Source organism: Saimiri boliviensis, chromosome 13 (assembly GCF_048565385.1).
Source record: "Saimiri boliviensis isolate mSaiBol1 chromosome 13, mSaiBol1.pri, whole genome shotgun sequence".
NCBI lineage: Eukaryota > Metazoa > Chordata > Mammalia > Primates > Cebidae > Saimiri > Saimiri boliviensis.
Window position 1 is genome coordinate 51,332,344 of NC_133461.1, and position 12,684 is coordinate 51,345,027.

At 40.9% G+C, this 12,684-nt stretch overlaps 1 protein-coding gene across 1 annotated transcript in view; it reads right to left on the reverse strand.

The window, feature by feature from the left end:
• Positions 1–7,751: 7,751 nt before the first annotated feature.
• Positions 7,752–12,684, reverse strand: part of PSMA8 (proteasome 20S subunit alpha 8) — a 58,311-nt gene continuing 53,378 nt past the window's right edge. The window contains exon 7 of the mRNA XM_003924767.4: positions 7,752–8,125. Coding sequence (XP_003924816.1) covers positions 8,033–8,125 — 93 coding nt within the window. The 3' untranslated portion in view covers positions 7,752–8,032. The remainder of the gene's footprint in view (positions 8,126–12,684) is intronic.

Consider the following 12,684-nt stretch of genomic DNA (forward strand, 5'->3'; position numbering starts at 1 on the left):
AGACTCCGTCTCAAAAAAAAAAACCAAAAACCAAAAAATTGTTTAAACTATTTTCTTTTTCTTTTCTTTTTCTTTTATTTTCTTTCTTTCTTTCTTTTTTTTTTTTTTTTTTGAGATGGAGTTTTGCTCTTGTTACCCAGGCTGGAGTGCAATGGCGCGATCTCGGCTCACCGCAACCTCCGCCTCCTGGGTTCAGGCAATTCTCCTGCCTCAGCCTCCTCAGTAGCTGGGATTACAGGCATGTGCCACCATGCCCAGCTAATTTTTTGTATTTTTAGTAGAGACAGGGTTTCGCCATGTTGACGAGGATGGTCTCGATCTCTCGACCTCGTGATCCACCCCCCTCGGCCTCCCAAAGTGCTGGGATTACAGGCTTGAGCCACCGCGCCCGGCCTTTAACTATTTTCTTAAAGAGACTTCCTTCACTGCCAGAGATCTTGAATAGCCTTCTGGTCAGTCTTCCAGGAGCAATGAATTCTTCACATAATTGATAAACTTGGCTTCTGTTTTGGAAAGAGAGCTACCTTTTTCTATACATGCATTTTTGCTTCAGTGTCTTCTACAGAACCAGGTCTTTTGGTGTTTTAAAAGTTCTTTTTTCCTGTTTTTTTCTTGAAGGATTCTTGTCTTTTTCATCTTGATGTTGATGGTTTTGAGTCTTTCCCATTCTGCTTTGATTTTTGTTCACTCTTGGCAGGAGTATCTCATATACATTTATTTACTGGCACTTTTTTTTTTTTTTTTTTTTGAGACGGAGTTTCGCTCTTGTTACCCAGGCTGGAGTGCAATGGCACGATCTTGGCTCACTGCAACCTCTGCCTCCTGGGTTCAGGCAGTTCTCCTGCCTCAGCCTCCTGAGTAGCTGGGATTACAGGCACACGCCACCATGCCCAGCTAATTTTTTGTATTTTTAGTAGAGACGGGGTTTCACCATGTTGACCAGGATGGTCTCGATCTCTCGACCTCGTGATCCACCCGCCTCGGCCTCCCAAAGTGCTGGGATTACAGGCTTGAGCCACCGCGCCCGGCCTTACTGGCACTTTTTCTTCAATTTCCTCCTCATCAAAATCTTCTTCCCCTCCTCCTCTTCCTCCTTCTTTTTTCCTCTTTTTCTTCTTCCTTCTCCACTCCCTCCCCCGCTTCTTCTTCTCCTCCTCTTCCTCTTATTCTTTATCAGCAGCAAGTTTTATGTGTGTGTGTGTGTGTGTGTGTGTGTGTGTGTGTGTGTGTGTAACCTTGCTACCACCTTCTGGGGCAGATTGCTTTCCAGATATACTTAAGAGTTTCACATCCTTCCCTTCTTCATCTTCTGACTCTTCATCTTCCTCCACAGTTGCTAAGTGCTGTCCACTAATATACACTGGCCCTGAATCACACTTCAACTGTAAGACCATGGGTGGTGTTATTTCAAAGCCCACACTTCTACCTAAGACCATGGAGGGATGCTATTTCAAAGTTCTCAAGGGAAGCCGTTGGCTGTGTAGGCACTTCAAAGTTGCCAGTGTGACTTCAATGGGATTGCCTTCGTAATTCATTGCCTTAGGTTCAACAACGTGCAATTCAACCTTTGCACCAGCCACTAAACTGACCATTCTTAAAGATAATTGGTGTTCATTTTCATCATTATCCACCTTCAAGTGATCATTTTTGTTGGCTTTTGGCTCACAACTGAAAAGATAGTCCGGGGTCTCAGGGGACTTATGTCCATGTCCGTCGAATCTTCCATAGGATAGAGGTGGGCACTTAGGAATAGAGAAGATGGACAGAGATAAATGACTACAGCTCCAGAGAACAGCTGCTCAGAACGAAATCACCTATTTGGGGAACATTTCAAAACCTCTTTTCCTATTGCTTCCTCCATTATAAATAAATATAAATGCTACAATAAGTTAAAAAATAAACCTTAGCCAGTAATTTCATATATCTTTAAGTGAGAGGCATAGAAACAACTGGCATCTGATTTTGAACTTTTTTTTTTTTTTGTAGTGCAAAAATCTTGGTTCACTGCAACCTCTGCCTCCCAGGTTCAAGCAATTCTTATGCCTCAGCCTCCTAAGTAGTTGAGATTACAGGCGCACACCAACACACTGAGCTAATTTTTGTATTTTTAGTAGAGACTGGCCAGGCTGGTCTCAAACTCCTGACCTCAGGTGATCCATCTGTCTTGGCCTCTCAAAGTGTTGGGATTTCAGGCATGAGCTACCATGCCTGGCCTGATTTTGAATTTTTAAGTTTTAATCTAAATGAATGGTTTTCTACTATTTATTCAATAAGTATCTATTATGTGTCTACTATGTGCTAGGAACTCTTCCAGTGAATAAAATGACATGGAACTTACAGTTTGAATGGGGGGAATAGTCAGTAAACACATACATACATGTATTTCACAAACACGGATTTCAGGTGTTATTAGACGTTGGGGGATGTGAGGTCTATCTTATGCATGGTGGTCAGAGAAATCCTGTCTAATAAGGTGACATCTGTGCAGCAACTGAAAGGAAGTCATGCCAGTATGAGGCAGGGTAGAGTGATCCAAGCAGAGTAGACAGGGCCAAGGCCCTGGGGCAGGAGCATGCCTCAGGGAGCAGGGAACAGCAGGAAGACCAGTGTGGCTGTAGCTGAGGGAGGGAGAGGAGGAATGGCAGGAGATAAGCAAAGAAGTGTGTGTGTGTCAAAGGGGTGGGCAAGATAAAATGGGCTGCATGTAGATTTATCCTAAATATGTAGCTAATGAGATCTAGCAAGTTCACAGGTGATGCCAGTGCATCCTTAGTATTATCCAGGAGCTTGCTGGAAAAGACTATGGAGCTCCACTCCAGGTCTCTAGAGTCAGAACTTGCTTTTTTTTTTTTTTTTTTTTTTGAGATGGAGTCTCACTCTGTTGCCCAGGCTGGAGTGCAGTGGCATGATCTTGGCTCACTGCAACCTCCACCTTCCGGGTTCAAGCAATTCTCTGCCTCAGCCTCCTGAGCAGCTGGGACTACAGGCGGGCACCACCATGCCTGGCTAAGTTTTGTTTTTTTTTTTTTTTTTTTTTTTAGTGGAGATGGGGTTTCAACACCTTGGACAGGCTGGTCTTGAACTCCTGACCTCGTGATCCACCTGCCTCAGCCTTCCAAAGTGCTGGGATTACAGGTGTGAGCCAATGTGCCCAGCCAGAACCTACATTTTTAACAAGATCCTCAGAGATTTATATATACATTAAAGTAGGAAAAGCACTAGTTCAGACTATGCAGTTTAGCTTTCTTCTACAGAGAAATAGGAAGCCACCATAAGCATCTTTTTCTTTTCTTTCTATTATTTTTTGAGACAGGGTCTCACTTTGTCACCAGGCTGTAGTGCAGTGGTGTGGTCTTGGCTCAGTGCAACCTCCACCTCTCAAATTCAGGTGACTCTCCTGCCTCAGCCTCCCAAGTAGCTGGGTTTACAGGCGTGCACCACCACAGCTAATTTTTGTATTTTTAGTAGAGACGGAGTCTTGCCAAGTTGCCAGCTGGTCTCGAACTCCTGACCTCAAGTGATCCACCTGCCTCGGCCTCCCAAAGTGCTGGGATTACAGGTGCCTGCCACCATGCCCAGCTAATTTTTGTATTTTTAGTAGAGATGGGGTTTTACCAGCTGGTCAGGCTGATCTCGAGCTCCTGACCTCAGGTAATCCATCCTCCTATGCCTCCCAAAGTGTTGGGATTACAGGAGTGAGCCACTGTGTCTGGCTTTTATTTATTTATTTATTTATTTGAGACAGTTTCACTCTGTCGCCCAGGCTGGAGTGCAGTAGTGTGATCTCAGCTCATTGCAGCCTCAGCTCCTGAGTTCAAGTGTTTCTTGTGCCCCAGCATCCTGAGTAGATGGAATTACAAGTGCGTGCCACCACACCCAGTTAATTTTTTGTATTTTCAGTAGAGACAGGGGTTCCTGCTATGTTGCCCAGGTTGGTCACAAACTTCTAGCTTCAAGTGATTCACCCACCTAAGCCTCCCAAAGTTCTGGGATTACAGCTGTGAGCCACTGTGCCCAGCCCTCATCTTATATATCTCTTCCTCTCATTATTTATTCTTTAAAATATACTTAGTAACAAATCGGTAAATGTAAGGAAGTATTTCCCTGAGTTCTGTGGGCCACTCCAGCAATTTAATGAAATCCAAAGAGAGGGTTACAGGAACCATAACTGAAGGGTTGGTCAGAACTTGCAACTGATATCTGGATGGGGTAGAAGAGGGGCAGTCTTAGGGACTGAGTCCTCAACCTGCCTTGGCCGCCCAAAGTGCTGGGATTACAGGTGTGAGCCACTGTACTTGGCCTTACCTGTGCATTTAAAAGGATATTTGTTAGATGTTATCAAGCATTTCTATACCTGTAGTGAGAAATTTTTCAGTTTACCTACTTAACCATAATTTAATGCTGGAAAGATAAGTTGTTTGGGTAATTCCTAATATCAGATGTTTGTGATCATCTCACCTTGGGGATATGAAAGAGAAAAAACATACAGTACTTGAATATTGGGGTTTCTCTCATTAAAATAAGTAAAAGAAACATTTTAATTAATTAATATATTTTTGAGACAGAGTCTCACTCTGTCACCCAGGCTGGAGTGCAGTGGCGCGATCTTGGCTCACTGCAACCTCTGCCCCCGGGTTCAAGCAATTCTCCTGCCTCAGCCTCCTGAGTAGCTGGGATTACAGGCATCCTCCACCATGCCCAGCTAATTTTTCTATTTTTAGTAGAGATGGGGTTTTTGCCATGTTGGCCAGGCTAGTCTCGAACTTGTGATCTCAGGTGATCCACCTGCCTCAGCCTCCCAAAGTGCTGGAATTACAGGTATGAGCCACTGTGCCTGATCTTGTTTTTTGTTTTTTGTTTTTTTTGAGACGGAGTTTCGCTCTTGTTACCCAGGCTGGAGTGCAATGGCGTGATCTTGGCTCACCGCAACCTCCGCCTCCTGGTTCAGGCAATTCTCCTGCCTCAGCCTCCTGAGTAGCTGGAATTACAGGCACGCGCCACCCAGCTAATTTATTGTATTTTTTGTAGAGACTGGGTTTCACCATGTTGACCAGGATGGTCTCGATCTCTTGACCTCGTGATCCACCCGCCTCGGCCTCCCAAAGTGCTGGGATTACAGGCTTGCGCCACTGCGCCCGGCCCATGTTTTTTGTTTTTTGAGATACAGTTTCACTTTGTCCACCCAGGCTGGAGTACAGTGGCACAACCTCAGCTTATTGCAACCTCTGCCTCTTGGGTTCAAGCAATTTTCCTGCCTCAGCCTCCTGAGTAGCTGGGACTACAGGCATGCGCTACAGTGCCTGGCTGATTTTTTTTGTATTTTTAGTAGAGATGGTGTTTCACCATGTTAGCCAGGTTGGTCTCAAACTCCTGACCTCAAGTCAGGGCATGAGCCACTGTGCCCAGTCAGTAAAAGTAACATTTTTAAATAGCAAGAACATTTGTATTTTTTTTGGTTCAAACTTCACATTAGAGCTGGGCACAGTGGCTCATGCCTGTAATCCCAGCACTTTGGGAGGCCAAGGTGGATGGATCTCTTGACTTCAGGAGTTCGAGACCAGCCTGGGCAACATGATAAAACCCTATGTCTACTAAAATACCAAAAATTAACATGGTGTGGTGGTAAACACCTGTAGTCCCAGATACTCAGGAGGTTGAGGTGGGAGGTGGAAGTAGCAGTGAGCCAAGATGGCATCACTGAACTCCAGCCTGGGTGACAGAGACCTAACCTAAAAACAAACAAAAAAACTTCACATCAAATAGAAAATAATTTTGTACAGATCAGTGAAATCTGACAAAAATAATGCTACAATTTCCAAAGTAAAATAAATCAGTTGAGTTAAAACCAAGTAGACTCTAAGAACTGAGAATAACAATCACAGGAGTAAAAAAGCTAGTGAGATTCAAAAAAAAACCTCTTGCCTCTCATGATATATCCTCGTGAGGGAGAGACCGCTGAGTAATAAAGATCTTTCCATTCTTATGGACATTCGTGATGACAAAGCACTATAAACATCAGCACCATGGGCATAAATTATATAACTTATCTCAGAACCGTTAAGATAATTAAACGAGTTAATATTTGCAAAGAAATCTGAACAGTGTCTGGCATGCTGTGACTGTGGTATTATATGAGTACTTGCCAAGTAAAAAAATAAGGAATGGAATTACAACCATATCCCTTAGACTGAGGGTCTACAGGATCAGTACTGGTTCGTGGCCTATTAGGAACCCAGTTGCACAGCAAGAGGTGAGCAGCAGGAAAGCGAGCAAAGCCACCTGAGCTCTGCCTCCTGCAAGATCAGCGGAGGCATTAACGATTCTCATGGGAGGCTGGGCAAAGTGTCTGGGATCACGTGTATAATCTCAGCACTTTGGGAAGCTGAGGTGGATGGATTATCTCAGGCCAGGAGTTCAAGACCAGCCTGGCCAACATGGCAAAACCCTGTCTCTACTGAAAATACAAAAATTAGCTGGGCATGGTAGCACATGCCTGTAGTTCCAGCTGCTTGAGAAGTGGAGGCAGGAAAATCGCTTGAACCCGGGAGGCGGAAGTTGCAGTGAGTTGAGATGTGTCACTGCACTCCAGCCTGGGCCACAGAGCAAGACTCATCTCAAAAACAACAATTGCAACAAAAGATTCTCATAGAAGTGTGAACCCTGTTGTGAACTGCACATTCGAGGGATTGTGGGCTCCTTATGAGAATCTAACTAATGCCTGATAATCTGAGGTGGAACACTTTCATCCCCAAACCAACCCCACCCACCCAGGGTTTCGCCATGTTAGCCAGACTGGTCCCGAACTCCTGGCCTCAAGTGATCCATCCACCTCAGCCTCCCGAAGTACTAGGATTACAGGCATGAGCTACCACACCCAGCCTTACCCTTAGATTTTCATTCCTCTGCAAAAACTCAACCTCTCTCCTCATTTTCAAAAAAGAACATTAGGACCAAGTGCAGTGGCTCAGCCTATAATCTCAGCACTTTGGATGGTGGAGGTGGGAGGACTGCTTGAAGCCAGGAGTTTGGGACCAGCCTGGGTAACACATAGTGAGAACCCATCTCTGAAATAAATAATTAATTAAAACAACAGAAAGAATATTAAAAAAGACACAAAGCTCTAAAATAATAAGGTATATTGGCTTTAGTTTTCATGCCTCGTAATAGTCTTTATCTTCAAAAATATAAACTCACTACAGGCATTAAGCACATTTCTTTTGTGGACCATTTGGATTAAATCCTCTCTGTGGACAGACATCACTTTTTATATTTTTCTTCTTCCTCCTAATAAGCATACCATAATACCAATCATAAAGTTATTTCATGGAACATGTAAAACACTGAACACACTAGACATACTTGAGATAAAATAAAAATCAAAACTAAAAATTATATGTATTATTTCCTATTTTCATACAGCATCCTGTTAAGATGCCCTTAGAAGCTCTTCCCATACTTTAATTGCTTGTTTGAATTGGGTCTTTCATATTTGTTCCATGAACAAAACAATATATTGCAACTCATAAAATGAAAAAGGTAAAATAAAAATAACAAAATATTATAAAATGAAGAAGGCTCTAACAAAATTTTAAGAATTCATCAGTATAAGGATGCTTTTGTTATTCATTGAGAAATGCAACTCAGTATTATATTTAGTTTATTTGGAATAGCTATGTCCTTAACTGACAACCAATACTCGAACATCACCAAATTATTAATTTTTTATTACATTTTTTAAAAGTATATTTGCATATATTAAGACACTGGAAAAATTATAGAGTCGAGTCTCAGATTATGTGGAATTATGACTGCTCTCAACAATTACTGAAATCCCCTTTCAAAGAAAATCTTTACATGAACCTATGTTTGACTTAATAGAATGAAGACAGCCACAAATCTGGCATTCTCAAAACAGCACACAAGTACTACATGTAAGGCTGCAAAGTAACTGCTTCCTCTAAAACTTCACTAAACACCTTCAGGCAGTCCAATAAAACAAAACATTAAGAGCTCCCAGTGGTCATCCTAAGAATTAGACAGATTTCTTGGACTTTTTCTTCTCTGCTTCTTCCTTTTCCTTTTCTATTTCAGTTACATGTAATTCAACTTCTTTTGCACTAAACATCTGAAGAGAGAAAAAAATTTAAAGATCAAATGTCAATTATACAAATAATATCTGAATATTTACAATAAGAAGAAATCCAATATTTAATAAATTTATATTTTCTATGTGTAACTATATTTTAGAACTTCAAATATACAATGAAGCATTTCAAAAGGTCTAAGAACAATAACAATTATGGACAAAACCAGATCTCTGAAACTTCTACTACCATTGTGCTAAAAAAAGAGAGTGGGGTAGAGGTGATATTGCATTCATTATATATCCTATATGTGCATATAACTCCAAAAACGTTTTAATTCAAGGCTTAATTCTATTCATGAGCAAAGACTCATTATTTAACTCCACCAACTGCACCCTACTGCATGATCCTCTGATAGGGTTTAATGATTTGATCAGTTTATAGAATAGCCAAATGAGGTAGGAAAAGATGATTTACACTGCTTTATGTCTAAGTAGAAAGCAAAAAACATTTTTTTTCTAAGAATTTGCAGTGTAGTTTGATTTCCTGTTGTACTGTTCACAAGGTAGATCCAAGGTTACACGCTTTCTGCTAAAAGGCAGCAATTATAGGCCGGGCGCGGTGGCTCACGCCTGTAACCCCAGAACTTTGGGAAGCCAAGGCAGCCAGATCACTTGAGGTCAGGAGTTCAAGATCAGGCTGCCATTTCTTTTTCTTTTTTCTTTTTTCAGACAGGGTCTCACCCTGTCGCCCAGACAGTGATGTTATTGCAACCTCTGCCTGCTGGGTTCAAGCTATTCTCACTTTAGTCTCCCGAGTAGCTGGGACTACAGACATGTGCCACCACGCCTGGCTAATTTTTGTATATTTAGTAGAGACATTTGCATTTTCAGTACAAACAAGGTTTCATCATGTTTGCCAGGCTGGTCTCAAACTACTGACTTCAAGTGATATGCCCACCTCAGTCTCCAAAAGTACTGGGGTTACAGGCCTGAGCCAGTGTGCCTGGCCAAGACAGCAATGATTAACTTCAGTGAAGTTAATAAGATCTAAAGGCAACGATCTTAATAACAAAGAGGTACCTATTAAACTGATAAATGAATAATCAACTTTATGGTAAGCCAAATTTTCAAAGATGTTAGAGATGTAAAGGATTTTAGCAATTTACATATAAGAATATTTAGATTCACGAATCTAAATTATATTTGGCCAAAGATTAAAAGATTCAAGATTAGGTCTCTGATTCTTATTTCAACTCCAGACCTCTTTCCATCTCACGTATAGAGATATGTGTCAGAAAATCTGTATTTGTCAATAATCTACATAAAATATATTATTTGGACATTTTATCAAATGCATTTACCCATCAAGCAATTACTGGGAGTTCCATGGGCTCTGAAATTAAAGTACAAGAATATAATTCTTACCTGGTATTAAGGAGTCCACAGTTTAGTGGAAAAAACCTGATACATAAACGGACCATTACAATTAAAACCTGAATAAAGTGATGTGATATTACTTGGGGAAGAAATAATTTCCTGCTTTGAAAAAGCATTTTTATTTTTCCTTTTTGAGATAGGGTCTTGCTCTGCCGCCCAGAGCTGAGTACAGTGGCATGATCACAACTCACTGCAACCTCTGCCTCCAGAGCTCAAGTGATCCTATAGCCTCAGCCACTGGAATTGCTGGGGCTACAGGTGTGCACCACCACACCCAGCTAACTTTTGTATTTTTTTGTAGAGACAGCGTTTCACCATGTTGCCCAGGCTGGTCTCAAACTCCTGGGCTCAACCAATTTGCCCACCTCAGCCCTGCAAAGTGCTGGGATTAAGGGCATGAGCCACTGCACCCAGCCTGAAGAAGCCTTTTCAAAAAATTATTTTTAATATTTGTGAGTACATAGTAGGTATATATATATATTTATGGGGTACATTTGATGTTTTGATATAGCCATGTGATGCATACTAACCACAGCTTGGAGAATAAAGTACCCATCCCCTCAAGCATTTATCCTTTGTGTTACAAACAATCCAATTATACTTTTAGTTATCTTAAAATGCACAATTAAATTGTTACTGACTACAGTTACCCTGTCGTGCTATCAAATAGTAGTCTTATTTATTCTATTTTTTTTGTACCTATTAACCATCCCCACCTGCCCCTGCCCCCCACTATGCTTTCCCAGCCTCTGGTAACCATCCTTCTACTCTCTATCTCCATGAGTTCAATTGTTTTGATTTTCAGCTTCCAGAAATGAGTGAGAACATACAATGTTTGTCTTTCTGTGCCTGGCTTATTTCACTTAACATAATGATCTCCAGTTCCATCCATGTTATTGCAAATGACCGGATCTCATTCTTCATGTGGCAGAACAGTACTTCATTGTGTATAAGTACCACATTGTTTTTATCCATTCATCTGTTGATGGACCCTAAGGTTGCTTCCAAATCTTGGCTATTGTGGACAGTTCTGCAGTAAACTTGAGAGTGCAGATATCTCTTCAATATACTGATTTCCTTTCTTTTGAGTATATACCCAGTAGAGTGACTGCTGGACCATATGGTAATTTTATTTTATGTTTTTTGAGGAATCTTCAAACTATTCTCCATGGTGGTTATACTAATTTACATTCCCACCAACAGTGTATGAGGGTTCCCTTTCTCCACATCCTTGCCAGCATTTGTTGTAGCTTGTCTATTAGATATAAACCATTTGAACTGGCATAAGGTGATATTTTATTGTAGTTTTGATTTGCATTTCTCTGATGATCAATGATGCTGGTCACCTCTGTTTTTTTTTTTTTTTTTTCTTTTTTGAGATGGGGTCTTGCTGTGTTGCCCAGGATGGAATACAGTGGCATGATCATGGCTTACTGCAGCCTTGACCTCCCAGGTTCAAGTGATCCCCCCAACTCAGTTTCCCAAGTAGCTGGGACCACAGGAGCATGCCACCACACCAGGCTAATTTTTTAATGATTATATTTGTAGAGACAAGGTCTCATTGTCTTGTCCAGGCTGGTCTGAAACTCTTAGGCTCAAACAATCCTCCCACCTTGGCCTCCCAAAGTGCTGGGATTAGAAGTGTGAGCTTAGCACAAGCACCTTTTCATATGCCTGTTTCCCATGTGTATGCCTCCTTTAGAGAAAAGTCTATTCATATCCTTTACCTATTTTTTGATCAGATTGTTGCATTTTCTCTTACAGAGTTGTTTGAGCTCCTTATACATTCTGGTTATCAAACCCTTGTCAGAAGGGTAAATTTGCAAATATTTTCTCCCATTCTGTGGACTGTCATCTCACTTTGTTGACTGTTTCCTTTGCTGTGCAGAAGCTCTTTAACTTGATATGATCCTCTTTGTCCATTTTTGCTTTGTTTGTCTGTGTTTGTAGGATATTACCAAATAATTCTTTGTGCAGACCAATGTCCTGGGGATTTTCTCCAATGCTTTCTTATAGTGGTTTTATAAATTGAGGTCACAGGCGTAAGTCTTTAATCCATTCTTATTTGATTTTCGTATATAGTGAGAGATAGGGGTCTAGTTTCATTCTTCTGCATAGAGCTATCCAGTTTTCCCAGTATCCTTTATTGAAGAGACTTTTTCCCAGTGTATGTTCTTAGTCCCTCTATCAAAAATGAGTTCACTATAGATATGTGGATTTGTTTCTGGTATCTCTATTTTGTTTAATTAAACTATGTGTCTGTCTTTATGCCAATATCATGCTGTTTTGGTAACTATAGCTCTGTAGTATAATTGAAGTCAGGCAATATGATTCCTCCAGTTTTGTTCTTTTTGCTTGGTATAGCTTTGGCTCTTATGGGTCTTTTGTAGTTCCATATACATTTTGTGATTCTTTTTCTATTTCTGTGAAGAATATCATTGACATTTTGGTAGGGATTACATTAAATCTATAGATTACTTTGGGTAGTATAGATATTTTAAAAATGATTCTTCCAACCCATGAACATGGAACACCTTTTCATTTTTTTGATGTCCTTTCTTTTTTGATGCAGGCATTTAGAGCTATAAACTTCCTTCTTAGTACTGCTTTCACTGTATTCCACATGTTTTGATATGTTGTTTTCATAATAATTTGTTTCAAGAACATTTTCAATTTCCTTCTGAATTTCTTCATTGACCCACTGATCATTCAGGAGCATATTGTTTAATTTCCATGAATCTGCATAGTTTCCAAAATTCCTCTAGTTATTGATTTTTGGGGTTTTTTTCACTGTGGTCAGAGAAGATGCTTAATTTTTTTAATTTTTAAAAAAATTTTTTTAGACTGAGTCTCACTCTATCACCCAGGCTGGAGTGCAGTGACCTGATCTTGGCTCACTGCAACCTTTGCCTCCTGGGTTCAAGGGATTCTCCTGCCTCAGCCTTCCAAGTAGCTCGGACTACAGGTGTGTATCACCATGCCTGGCTAATTTTTGTATTTTTAGTAGAGACGGGGTTTCACCATGTTAGCCAGGATGGTCTCAATCCCCTGACCTCGTGATCCGCCTAACTTAGCCTCCCAAAGTGCTGGGATTACAGGTGTGAGCCACTGTGCCTGGCAATGCTTGAATGTTGTAAGGCTTACTTTGTGACCTAATGTAT